Raw genomic sequence first — 13,588 nt, forward strand, 5'->3', positions numbered from 1 at the left:
GGTAAGTAGGTAGGGGCAGGGCATGCAATGCCTAGAGAGCATGGTATTGTCTTGAAGGGAGAGTGATGTGAGACAACTGGTATTTTACAGAGGTCACTCTGGCTACCATCTTGAGAAGAGCTCACAGGGGCAAGAATGCATAGTCAAAAGTTTTGTCTTGGATCAGTGTGAGATCAAGTGGAGGTATCAGGAAACACATTGGGGAGGGGTCTGGGTCTTCTCTGATTGCCTTATCTAAAGGTCTTTGTCACGGCTCTCTTAGGGGAAAGGATAAGATATTCTATCAGGTGCCATCACATAATGGAGACTCCTAAGGGATTAAAAAAGGAGCCACAATCTTGTGGAAATTCAATAACAGGAACATGGTATAGCCAGGATTGGTAGAGACTGAAAGCCGAAGGTTCTCTTGGACTCAAGGGCTTCAGCACCAGGTGCTCACAGATCTTTCCCCTGTGCTCCACTGAGTACCTGGCCCAACCACTCTCTCAGTGTCTGCTGCTGTCTCTGCAAGGCCTCTCCTCTCCTCTCCTCTCCTCTCCTCTCCTCTCCTCTCCTCTCCTCTCCTCTCCTCTCCTCTCCTCTCCTCTCCTCTCCTCTCCTCTCCTCCCCTCCCCTCCCCTCCCCTCCCCTCCCCTCCCCTCCCCTCCCCTCCCCTCTCCTCTCCTCCCCTCCCCTCCCCTCCCCTCCCCTCCTCCTGCTGCCAACAGGCATCTGTATCCTCTTCCCTGGATACCAGGAGGACCAAGGCATAGTTCTAATGCAGGTAGAGAAAACATGGAGCTTGCTCAGGGCCCATTCTCATTCCTAGTTTCTTCCTTAATCTCTATGTGCCCAATTCAGTTGAGCTGTCTGCACATTTAAATCAGAAGCCCACTCACTGGATTGGGTGGGCAGAACGGTGAAGCCCTTTTCTCCACTGTGCCGCACTGGCAGGGCTCTGCAGGATGAAGGGGCCCCCAGATGTAGGAACAGTTAACAAGACAGAGTGCAGCGGAGGATGTGCAGGGCTGCCCGAGGGCTGCCCGAGAGCAGGAGGGAGCCCAGAGGGCGCTCTCTCTTGGAACTCTGAGAAGAACCCTCCACACACTCCCCTTCCCCCAGGTGCCACACACTGAAGGCTCCTCTTGATGTCAGAGAACAGGGATAGCCCCACTTAGTTTAGGTCTCCTTGATTTTAGAACCCTCCTGATATACCATGTCACCATGTTGTTGTTGTTTTTTTGAAAAAAAAAAAGAAAGTTCAGTGTTTGATTAAAGCAGTGTTTCCCAAGGTATGGTCTGTAGACCAGCCGTATGTACCGTGTTTTCCCGAACATAAGACCTACCCCTAAAATAAGCCCTAGCAGGATTTCTAAGCATTTGTGCAACATAAGCCCTACCCCGAAAATAAGACCTAGTGATGGGCGTGGCTACACAGCGCATCTGCACAATCCTAGCATTTCGTGGTGGAGCAGTAAAGAAGATGAGCAGCCCTTCTCACCTGCCCCACTGTGACAGCTACTATCCCAGAGGTGACCGGAAAGGTGCGCGCAGCCCCACCTACAAGGTCAGCTCCCCCTGTCAGGTCCCGGCCATCCTGTGTGTGCTGCAAGCTGAGGCTTTGAGGGGAAAATAACACATCCCCTGAAAATAAGCCCTAGGGTGTCATCTTGAGGAAAAATAAATATAAGACCCTGTCTTACTTTCAGGGAAACACGGTAGAACTCCCCTGGGGTTTTCAGCACAATACAGATGCCTGCACCACCCACAACCCAGAGCTTCCAAATCAGATCTCTAGGGAAGACCACACAACCTATATATTTTTCCTTCCAGGTGATGCTAATGCACAGTAATGTCTGAGAATCGCTGGATTATGGAAAAATGACCAAATCTGACCAGCTGATGTGATCACCATGCTGCTTAAGAGACTTCAGTATCTGCCAGGCACTTTACTAAGTCCATGATTGTTAGCCCACGGAGTCATCACAACAAACCTTAGGAAAAGGCATTAGTATGTCCCCATTTTACTGATGGGGAAACTGAGGAACTGAGAAGTGAAGTAACTTGCCCGAAGTCATCTGGCTAGTTAGAGGAACCAGAGCCAAAACCAGGGTTGTCTGAGTTCAGGTTTTCTCCACTATATTGTTTGCTTCTTTAAAAATACTTACCATATTCTAACACTTGCTAACGGGCCCACGCCCCACTGCTGGTGTCTGAGAGCCACAGGCTGCAAGACGGGGTTTTGTTTTTGTTTTTTCAGCATCTGGCAATGCCTGGCATGTGTCAAATGCTTGATATTTGTGTGTTGCCTGAATGGATGACCAATGTACCAGGGTCAGAGCAGGACATAAGAAAGAGCTGTGGCTGCAGAGGAAGGGAAGGTGAGATCCCCTCCCGTGGCTGGCCTGTGGGACGTTCGCAAGCTGAGGACAAACTTCCATGTCCAAGTACTGACAGGGTGCCACTTAGCTTGGATAAGAACCACTCCAACCATTCAGTAATTGTCTTCAGCCTCATGTCCACCTCTGCCCCAGATGGCTTCTTCTGGAACGACAGAATGCATGGTAGCTTCCTAGTGCAGGTTACAAAAGCCAGAGCCATCCTAGATACACAGGTCCCCCTCCTCTCAGATTAAGTATGTGCCCATGGTCACAGGAAGCAGCCTTTAAAAGACGCTTTTCTTGTCCTGGCAGCCCCGTGGAAACCATGCCCCTGCCCTGGTGTGCAGCCATGGGCTGCAGTGTGGCCCAGCAAGAGATCAGGGGTGACGGGTGAAGTGTCCACTGAGTTCCAGGGTATAAAGATGGCAGCCTGCAGGGAGGCCACACAGAGCACTAAGGAGACAAGGGCAGGTGGACGCCCCACAATGTGCATTGGCCCCACCACCCTGTGGGGTCAGCTAGGAATGGTTTCTAGAGGAAAAGGATGAGTAACTTTGGATTTAACCCTGAGGTGGAACCAAAGCCTTCTTGGAGAAGGAGGAACGAGTTCAGAGGACTCTGAGTCTGTCTCTCCTTTGGTTTGTCCCATGTGCTGGACCTTATGCAGCAACCCCCTAGGGACCATGGGACTGATGGTGGGAGGCAGAGAGGTAGGCTTTCTCACTCCCACCCTGATGTTTGCAATGCTGAGAGCACACTGGAATCATCTACGGAGCGTTACAAAAGTCCTGATGCCTCAGCCCTGTCCCTAGAGATTCTGACTTAATGGGTGTGGGATGGGGCCTGGGAACCAGCCCTGGTAAATCCAATGTGCAGCCAGGATTGAGAATCCCTGGCCTAGCCTGTATGTGGCCAGCGAACCAGCACTCCAGGTCCCAGCCCCTGCTCCGTCTGCCTCTGACTTCTCCTCTCCCCACACGCTGTTCCAGGGCCCACCTGCTCAGGATGCTCCCAAACCCAGCGCCAGCCCACACGCACCTCTTTCAGAGCTGCATGAATACAGGATGAATGGGAGAACACCTTATAAACGCTTTGTCACTCTTCATCCCTGTTACTGTCACTCCCTGTGCACCTAATTGCCCTGTGTTCTGGGAGTGGGTTAGTGCACTCCCCACCAAACCCTCAGCTTCCTGAGGACAGGAGGAACCATGACATCTGTGTCTCCTCTCCCTCTAGTTCAGAGCTAGGAACAGAGAAAGTGAATAATAAATAATAATAACTCACATTTCGTGTTGCCAGGCATGATGCCAAGCTCTGTAGGTGGATTTTCTTACTTAATCTCCACAATGGCCAGGTTTTATTTTCCCATTTTATTTATTTATTTATTTGTTTGTTTTTGAGATAGAGTCGGACTCTGTTGCCCGGGCTAGAGTGCCTGGCATCAGCCTAGCTCATAGCAACCTCAAACTCCTGGGCTCAAGCAATCCTTCTGCCTCAGCTTCCCGAGTAGCTGGGACTACTGGTATGCACCACCATGCCTGGCTAATGTTGTCTATATATTTTTAGTTGGCCAATTTATTTGTTTCTATTTTTAGTAGAGACAGGGTCCCACTCTTGCTCAGGCTAGTTTCGAGCTCCTGACCTTGAGCGATCCTCCCACCTCAGCCTCCCAGAGTGCTAGGATTACAAGTGTGAGCCACCATGCCCGGCCCCCATTTTATTTATTTATTTATGTTTTAGAGATGGGGTCTTTTTATGTTGCCCAGGCTGGATTTTTTTTTTTTTTTTTTTTTTTTTTTTTTTTTTTTTTTTGAGACAGAGTCTCCCTTTGTTGCCCAGGCCAGAGTGAGTGCAGTGACGTCAGCCTAGCTCACAGCAACCTCAAACTCGTGGGCTCAAGCAATCCTTCTGCCTCAGCCTCCCAAGAAGCTGGGACTACAGGCATGTGCCACCATGCCAGGCTAATTTTTTCTATATATATCAGTTGGCCAATTAATTTCTTTCTATTTATAGTAGAGACGGGGGTCTCGCTCTTGCTCAGGCTGGTTTCGAACTCCTGACCTCGAGCAATCCACCCACCTCGGCCTCCCAGAGTGCTAGGAGTACAGGCATGACACATTGGCTTTTATTTGTTGCCCAGCCCCACCTCCCCTCCCCTCTGTCTGCCCCAGGTGGTGAGGGTTTGCTCTGCCTTGTTCACAGCTGATTCCCCAAGCCTGGAACAGCACCTGGCACGTAGGAAGCACTCAATGCATATCTGTTGAGTGAATGAATGAATGAAGTAATCAACCTCCAGTAGATCTCATAACTCTCTGGTCACTTTTCGTATTGAAACTCAACCCAATCTCCTTTAAAACACGGAACTCACATCTGGTGTAAATCTCATCTTCTCCCCAGCCCAGCCCTGCCTCCCTGCTCAGGGCAGCCTTGACTCCCTGCTGGAAGGACCCTGCCCACTCCTCACCACCTCCCAGTGCAGCCTCTGGAGGGGAGTGTGCTCTGTCTCGGGCTCCTGCTCCCCCCACCCCCACCCCAGGATTGGGGGGCAAGGTGGTGCTGGGGGGCAGAGAACTTTTTAAATACTGGGCACCTGGCCCTGCCCTTAAGCCCCGTGCTTCAGAGAGCCCGGCTTTGGCCCTCCTCTGGCCATGCTCCTCTTTATGGGATAAGGATTCTGCAAAGCCGAGGGGTTGTGCCTGCCAGGAGCCTGTGCCAACCTTCTATACCACCTCTCAGGTTTTCCAGGGTTCCAGAATTCCCTACCAAATGGCCCTGAGCCACTTCCAGCACCTGCCTGGGCCTCTCCTGAGTCCGTCCTCCCAAGGGTAGCCCGCAGATATTACCAGAGCTCTAGGCTCAAGAAGCAACCATCGGGGGCTATTTGCAGAGTATCAGCAGGCTGGGGTGGCCACACGGGTGTCAGTCAGAGCCAGGGTGGGCTGTAAGCCAGAGGCTTCCATTTCTATTCTTGCCCCAGCCCTGCAGATGAGTTTGGACCAGAAGCAGAAAGATCTTTAGAGCACTGGTTTCCTCACCTTGGAATCACCTGATGAGCTTTAAAAACTAGAAGCTGGGTCCCAGTCACCCCCATTTTGAGTTGATTGGCCTGAGGTTAGGGGTGAGTTAGGGGCTTAAAGTTCCCTAGATGGTTCTTGTGGGCACCAGGGTTGAGAGGTGCTGCTGCAGAGACAGCTGCCATGGCCCCAGTCAGAGGACAAGGGAAGGAAGGAGGGTCTGTACTGGGGAATGGGGTGGGGGGCTTCTAGGGGTCCCCCAAGTTTCTGTGCAGGTGAATGGAGGTGGCCATCATGGAAGAGAGGCCCCTGTTTAGGGAAGTAGAGATGGGTCTATATATGTGGGGTTTGGGGTGTTTTAGAGATGTCCATGGGATCCGTGGCCTGGATCTCAGTCCAGAGCCCTGGGCCAAGGTAGAGTTGGGAGTTTCCAGCACTCATGTGGCGGCTGAGGCCATGAACTTGGCTGAGAACAAAGGGTGTGTGGGCCAAGAGGGGACTTCAAATATGCCCCAAACTCCATCCTGTGTCTGTCAACTCATTCCTCCATCCCAGGCCAGAGTCAGCGTTAGCAGCAGAGGGGCAGCCATAATCTGGGGGACCAGGGTCCCTAATCAGCTCGCCCAGAGCAAGCTGGTTGTGGGGAGACCTTAATGACTCTCTGCTCTTCTTTCCCTCTCATTCCACCCTGCGCCCCACTCCCACCCTGTCCACCACCCTGCCCGGCCCCACACCCTTCCTCTCCTCTCCTCCTCCCCCCGCCCCCACTTTGCTTTGCCTGTCCCCTCTTCCTTTTCGACACCCCCTCCCCGCCCCCTGCCCCAAGGTGAAGGTCTGGTTCCAGAACCGCCGCACCAAGCAGAAGAAAGACCAGAGCAGAGACCTGGAGAAGCGGGCGTCCTCCTCGGCCTCCGAGGCCTTCGCCACCTCCAACATTCTGCGGCTGCTGGAGCAGGGCCGGCTGCTCTCCGTGCCCAGGGCCCCCAGCCTCCTGGCGCTGACCCCCGGCCTGCCGGGCCTAGCTGCTGGCCACAGGGGCACCTCCTTAGGTGACCCCAGGGACTCCTCCCCGCGCCTCCACCCGCTGCCCTCGGCCTCAGCGTCCTCCCCGCTGCCGCCCCCGCTGCCAGCCATCTGCTTTTCCTCAGCGCCGCTCCTGGACCTGCCTGCCGGTTACGAACTGGGCTCCTCGGCCTTCGAGCCCTACGGCTGGCTAGAGCGGAAAGCAGGCAGCGCCGGCAGCGGCAAGAAGGCTAACACTTAAGACTCCCGCCCCGCGTGACACTGAGTCCTAAGCACAGCACCTTCCCAGCCTCCTGTGCCCCAGTGGACTGCACAGAGCAGGCTCCGGAGAGGAGGGGGCAGCCACACGCCCTCCCCACTGCCCCCAGCTCAGAGACTCGCGACCAGATGGCCTTGGTCCTGCAGTAGCGTGTGTGAATGCAGTGTGTGTGTGTGCGTCTCACTGAATAAAAGGAAAACAATGACAAGAAGGGAAACAGAGTCCCTCAGCACCTCGACTGGCCCCTGAATCCCTTCCACCCTCTTGTCACTAGGGGGAAAATGGGTCAGGAGTCAGGGGACCTCAAATGGGAGGGGGCAGAAACTGGGTTCTGGATGTCGGGGCACACACAGGTGTGGGTCAGCAAGCTCTGGGCTTCCGCTTCCATAGGGCTCCCACTGAGGCAGTCCGAAGCACCAACATGCATTCTTCGATTAAGTGTTGCCATTTGCAAGCTCCTCTTTCAAACATAAAAATACTTAAGAGGGGAAACATTGTCACCCTTGAAGAGGATGAACAATGAAAGGTGAGACCAGGATCCAGAGAGAGGGAGAGAGGGTATCAAAGGTAAACCCAGGCAAGACCCCACATGTTTAGAGAGGGCCTACCATCATATACACTGCAACATGAAACCCTTAAAAAAAATTTTTTTTTTGCTCAAGACACTTTTATTTAACTTTTCATTTTGAAATAATTAAATTTCTAGAAAGTTGCAAAGATAGGACAGAAAAGCCCTGTGCGTCGTTTTTGTTGTTGTTGTTATTGTTGTTTTTTAAATAGTGTCTTCCTAATGTTGCCCAGGCTGGAGTGCAGTGGAGTCATCATAGCTCACTGCAACGTCAAACTCCTGGGCTCAAGTTATCCTCTAACCTTAGCCTCTGGAGTAGCTGAAACTATAGGTATGCACCAAGACACCTGGCCGACTTTTTTTTTCTTTTTGTAGTGACAGGGCCTCACTGTGTGGCTCAGGCTGGTCTTGAACTCCTGGCTTCAAGCGATCCTCCTGCCTTGGCTTCCCAAGGTGCTGGAATCACAGGTGTGAGTCACTATGCCTAGCCTTCCAAGTATCCACAACCCAGTTTCCCCTGTGGTTGCATCTTCCATAACTGTCGTATAATAACAGGAAATTGCATGGGTGCTGCGTGTGCATAGTTCCCTGCCATTTCATGATCCATGTAGATTCGTGGAACACCACCACCATCAAGATGCAGAACTGTCCCATCACCACAAAGAGCTCCCTCGTGCTCCCCCTTTATGGGCCACCCACCCCTTGCTCCCAACAGGAGAGTTCCCTGAAAGAATGGGAATTGTGAGCCAGGGACCAGAGACATGAAATGGGTCCTCAGGCCAGAGGATTCAGGGAGAGATTGTGACTGTGTGGGCAGAGAAGACAAGCACAGTCTGCGCCAGTCTGCTCTGGGAAACACAGTAGCTGCTGCTTTGGTTCCAAATTGGCTGCCCTGAGTCACCCAGAATGGGCGCTGGGGGACAGGGATTCCTAGACAACTGCTCATCAGCCCTTCCCTCTGCTCGGGCAGCATGGTTTGGGAGGAGCTTAGCAATGTGGGAAATCTCGAGTCTGGAATGAGGCCTGGGGGTGACTAGGGAAGATCTTGGGTTGGGCAGGTCCAGCCACCACCCAGCGTCCACCCTGCCTTGCCCAGCAGACCCGAGTCATGTCCGCTGGCCAGGAGAAAGCACAAGTCTTTTAGCTACCTGACACGAAGAGGGTTCCTGGGAAGAAGTGGGAGGTCCTGGTTGGAGCCCAGACCAGGCTGTGGACATAGCTTGATTTAAAACTCCAAATATTTTGATATATGATACCCAGGCCTTCATTGGTACTTTCTCCCATGGGCTGAAAGGTTGGGCCAGGCCTGCTCTATGGGCTCCTGGAGGTGAATGTAAGAAGGTGAGACAGGGTCCTAAGATCAGGTGGAAGGAGACTAGCCCTGGTCCTCAGGACGCTCTCAATAGTATGACAAAGAAAGGCTTAAGGAGACCCAGGTCTGATGGAAAAGACATGGGCTCAGCTTTTGGGGGCTCACAGCTCAGTGGCAGGGACAAGAGAAGCCTCCCATAAAGGGCATGACATAGGAAAGAGACCACATGTGGTGAATCCAAGGAACTGGAGAATCCAGGAAAGGCTTCCTGTAGGAGGTGGCACTGAAGCTAATAGTTCTCTATAGATGTTCAAAAAGATGATGATGGAATTGTGCGGGGAAAGAATACCCAGGTATAGCCAGGGCAGGGGGTGCAGGGTGAGGGCAGGTTGGGGGACAGTGAGGAGAGGACAGCCTGCCAGAAATTGGGTGTGGGAAGGAGACCAGGAAGAGATGGGTGAGGGGCAGGGGTGGGACTGTTGAGAACACTTGAAGTTCCACAGGGAGGTGGCTTGGGGCAGAGGAGCAGCCAAGCACTGAGGCTGGAGAAAGCCAGCCTTCCCCTCTGCCCTTCTCCCTCACACCCTCCAGCCCCGGCTGGCTAGGCCTCTCCCAGATCTGCACAGCCTGGGTGAGGGCAAAGCTTCCCAGCTAGAGCACCCGGCTTCCCTGTTTACAGTCAACCCAGGGGAGGAGAGAAGGAAGTGGGAGGAGAGGGGAGGGGCAGGTGGCTGCGGAGGCTGGCTGGGCAGCTCTCTCCAGCTCCAGCTGGACCTGAAGTCTTACAGCTGCCACCAGTAGGTTCAGGCACTTGTCTGCCAGCCTAACCCGCGCCATGGCCATGAAGGTAGAGAGCAGGCCTGGGGGGCTTCCCAGCAGTGGCTGCGACCTGGCCCCAGCCCGAGAGCACATGCAGGCGGTCACCCGAAACTATATCACCCACCCCCGTGTCAGTGAGTATGACCTCCCCCCACCATGGGTAAGGTCAGGGTGGGGATCTGGGGTGGCTGCTGGGTCCTCAGACAAAGAGGGGGACCTGAGACCTGGAGAGACCTAGGGGGCTCTGTCCAGTGGAGTAATGCAGTGGGGCCACCTGGATAAGGGGCCATCTCTGCAGGAGAAGGAATGGCGGTCCCCAACCTAGGCTGCCTTGGGGTGAGGAAATGTGTGACAGTGTGGGTACATGCTTGTACACTCAGGGCAAGGGTGAGTTTGTGTGTATGCTTGGGTGATGTACGTGTGTGGGTGCTCACAGGAGAGCATGTGTGTTTGGGCGGCATCACATGTCTGGGTGTGGTAATGGGTGTGACAGTTGGGCTGAGGGCTAGTGTCCAGGCACAGGGGCAAGGACATGCTCATGGGGGTGGGGTGTCTCCTTGGCAGTTTTAGAGTGGGGAGGCCCTGTGTGTGGCTCGTGTGCCTGTCCTGCAGGGGTTGGCCAAATCCAGATCTAGGGCAAGGTCCAGAGGACTAAAGGGACCCCCTCATCTCCTTGTCCAAGGTCACTCTCCGTGGGTTGGTGAATTCTCAGGCAGCTCAGCTCACTGGAGTAAACCAGCCAGGCCACCAGCCAGGCCAGCCACAGCTAGGCAGAGCCAGGGGCTCCTAGCAGGGTGTGTGGGGTGAGGGGAAGTGAGCCTGACCCAGCCACTCCCCCCACCTCCCTGCTTCTGGCGCTATCCAGGCCAGCAGAAGAGATGGAATGAACTGAGGGCAGCTGGGGCTAAGATGGAGCCAGCAGGCCCAGGCAGCAGGGGAGCAAGCCCTGGGGTGTGGGGCACCTCCTGAGGCCTGGGGCAGGTGCTGAGGGTGGAGCACATTCCAGCCAAGGAGAAATGGTGAGAATGGGGTGGGGTCAGGTTTCTCAAGGAGGCCCTGCAGGCCCTGCCCCATGGCGGGGTGGGGGTAGTAACGGAGGTCCAGATTCTCCCTGGTCCAAAGCTGCCAAGCCCAGAAATGCGCAGTGACTAGGGCCCCCTTGGGTCCAGAGCCCAGGCCCCGAGCTGTGGCCTGTGACTATCGAGTAGTCCCAGGTGCGCCCCTCCCCCAGGCACAGGAGATCTGCCAGGTGCTGAGTGGGGTGTAGCACAGACCACAATGCTCTGCTTTCCTTCTCCCCAAATGTGCCCTCCCAGAGACCCTGTGGGTGCAATCTCACCCCACATACTGCCTCCTCCTCCTTTTCTTTCTCTGGCCAGGGCAACCCAGGCCTGGAACTGCCTCCAGCCATTTCCCTGCCAGCCAGCCCCTTATTTACAGTCAACATGCCCTTGGCAGGAGGGAAAATTCTAGGCTGGGGGGGGGCAGATTGGTGCCCACCAGGTTTGCATGCCTTTTGTGAGGATGGCTTGGTGGCTGACCAGAGCAGAGGTCATCCGGCAGTGCAGGGAGCCCTTCCAGGCCTCTCACTCCCGAATGCCTTTGCTTTTGCTGTGCACCAAGATACCCCAGCCCAGCACAGACACCTTCCTACCCACAGGGCCCACTTCTTCACCTGCAGTGTCTGTCCTATTCCCCTCCTTCTTCCTCAGGAGCTGGGTGGTGGGCAGGGACTCTCCCTGGGGGATGGGGACAGGCACAGAGGTTTGGAGGCTCAGGGCTGCACCCTCAGTAGGCTGGAGGCAGGACTGCTGTGTCCCTCTCTGCCCTCCTCCCCAGCCTGCCACCTGCGCTGGGCCTCCCAGGCAGGAGGACTCTGCGGAGACAGAGCCTAGGAGGAAAGCTGGAGGTACCAGAGGGCCAGGAGTCCCCAAGGCTTTTGTGGTCATGGGTGAAGGTGAGCCCAGGGCAGCTTGAAGAAACTCCCCTTCCTGGAGGAGGTGGATGGAACAGGCCTGAGCCTTTGAGGGTGTGGTTTCACTACTGAGAAAGGATTGGCCAGAAAGGAGGAGGCAGGGTAGAGTCAGGATGGGGAGTGAACACCTGCAATATCCACCCTGGGAAAGAAGGGTCCCCTTCGCCTCCCACAGATGAGAGCATTTCCCAAGGCCTTGGCTTCCTTGGGGAGGAGGCAGCCTGGCCATGCACCTGTTCTCGTGGGGCTAGGCTAGGGTGGGGGTGCCCAGCGCGAGCAAAGCTTAGGAAGGACAAGCTGGTAGCCTGGTTGGAGCAATAGAACCAGGTCAGATCACCGAGGGGCTTGAGCACCAAAGCACTGACTCTGCCACTCACCTCAGTTTCCTCAACTGAAAGGGGAGGGAGTTAAACTGGGAGAGTCCCAACCAGCAGGGTCTTGGGCTGATTCTAAGAGCCCTCAGCTCCCAGCCCCTGCCCTCCCTCCCCTAATCCCTCCAGCGGGATCAGGGAGGAGGTGCAGGACCTGCTGCCCCGGGCTTGCCCCCACCCTGGCCTCACGCATGGGCGCCTGTCTCAGCCCTCTCCCAGGACGCTGCAGGTGTGGCTGGGCTGGCGCTAATTAGTGGGCCTCGCGGGATCCCCGCTGAGCCTTTGACAGGGTAGGCGGTGGGGAGGTGGGGGCAGGGAGGCGCTCCACCAGCCTGCAGTCCAAAGTGCAACCCAAAGTGTCAGCTAGGACAATGGAGGGGGTGGGCAGAGCAGCTGGAGGGAGTGTCTGCAAAGTCTCTGGAAGGCCCACTGGAGGAGGCCCCTGAGGTCGTCTGATCCAGACCTCTGCCTTTCCTCTCCAGGGTCAAGGGGTGCCTCCCAGGGTTGAGCAGTGGCCACAATCCCTGAGTGCCACAGGATACTGTCCTGGTTTGTGGTGTGTCCTGGGAGAAATCAACTCACTTTCTGGGCCATGCAACAGCCACACTCAGAGTTGGGGGTGTACAAACAAAAGGCCCGACTTCCAGTCAAGAATGCCTTTGTGGCTTAGGCACCATGTTGGCTGTGTCCAAACCAGACAGCCTCTAAGAAAAGATCTGGTCTGGTCTGACAGGGGAGACAGAGCCCTAGTCTGAGGGGAGAGACAATTGTCCCGGGTGCCAGTCTGTGATGCTGTGGGCCTGCAGTGGGGAGTGGCCCTGCTGGGCTGCAGTCATCAGTCCAGGGCAAAGCCTTGAAGGATATGAACAGTCCAACACCAAACAGAAACAGCTACGTGAGCGGAGTGTCTGCAATGCAGGCACCAGGCTGCGGAGTGATGTACTCATCCAACAATGCTTTTTGAAGCCCGCCTAGAGCCACACACTGAGGCTTCCAGAAGCCTGGGAAGGCGGTTTACAGATGAGCTGGTGCACTAAGATGGGGGACTTAGAGACCTGGGGCTGGTCACCAGGTGGCCTGGGGGAGGCAGCTCCCTCCCACCCTGACTCCCAGAGGGCCTGCAGCAGCCAGCACTGTGCAGCAGCCCCGGGCTCCTTCCAGACCAGCCCTCCCGCTTAGGGAAGGATCCTCGACCCCTCCACCCATCCTGCAGCCCTGCTCCTCCTCCCCCCAGCATTGCTGGATGTCAGGGTTAATGGGGATTTCGTGGACATGGGCTGTGAAGAAGGGAGGAAGTTGAAAGACTTGTCTCTGAAATTGGAAATGATTCCCTGGGGCTTCCTGGCCCTCCTGGCCCCTTGCCTCCCAGCCCCCACCTCCCTACCAGGCCCACCCACCACGCGTCTTTTCATCCCGGTTCACTGCCCTTTTGGCAGGTGTGTTCTTTTCTCTATGGGGTCAGCAAGATGCCAGCTCTTCCCGGGGCTTATAAAAATGAGGGTCTCTCCCCTCCTGCCCCTCATTCCCCTGCTGCACAGTGCATCTCCTCCTCCCTGCTTCTCCCCCATCCTCTGCCAGGCTCACCTGCTCCACTCTGCGGGACACAGTTCTAACTATTCAGACCATTTGATCAAAGCGCCATGTGGGCAACGGTGTGTGTGTGGGGGGGGGGGCGCTGTTTGGAGATTATTTTTCCCCCTTGGGGAGAGTGAGGCCCCAGACTCTGTCCCCTGCAGTGGATCTTTCTATGCCTACCCTGCCCTTAGCCCTGGTACCCGCTTTCTCCTCTCTTCTCCTCTCTTCCACTAGAGCCCCTGCCCTCCTCTGAAGACAGTCTTCACAGGAAGTGTGGCTGGAGCCAGGCACGTAAGGCCTCAGGCTGGGCAC

The 13,588-nt window shown here is 55.4% G+C and overlaps 2 protein-coding genes across 2 annotated transcripts in view; both read left to right on the forward strand.

The window, feature by feature from the left end:
- The window catches only part of VAX2 (ventral anterior homeobox 2), a 29,399-nt gene extending 22,182 nt beyond the window's left edge, over positions 1–7,217 (forward strand). Inside the window, exon 3 of the mRNA XM_012750054.2 lies at positions 6,201–7,217. Coding sequence (XP_012605508.1) covers positions 6,201–6,638 — 438 coding nt within the window. The 3' untranslated portion in view covers positions 6,639–7,217. The remainder of the gene's footprint in view (positions 1–6,200) is intronic.
- A 2,035-nt stretch (positions 7,218–9,252) lies between these two features.
- Positions 9,253–13,588, forward strand: part of ATP6V1B1 (ATPase H+ transporting V1 subunit B1) — a 33,906-nt gene continuing 29,570 nt past the window's right edge. The window contains exon 1 of the mRNA XM_012750149.3: positions 9,253–9,489. Coding sequence (XP_012605603.1) covers positions 9,372–9,489 — 118 coding nt within the window. The 5' untranslated portion in view covers positions 9,253–9,371. The remainder of the gene's footprint in view (positions 9,490–13,588) is intronic.

Source organism: Microcebus murinus, chromosome 3 (genome assembly GCF_040939455.1).
Source record: "Microcebus murinus isolate Inina chromosome 3, M.murinus_Inina_mat1.0, whole genome shotgun sequence".
Lineage (NCBI taxonomy): Eukaryota > Metazoa > Chordata > Mammalia > Primates > Cheirogaleidae > Microcebus > Microcebus murinus.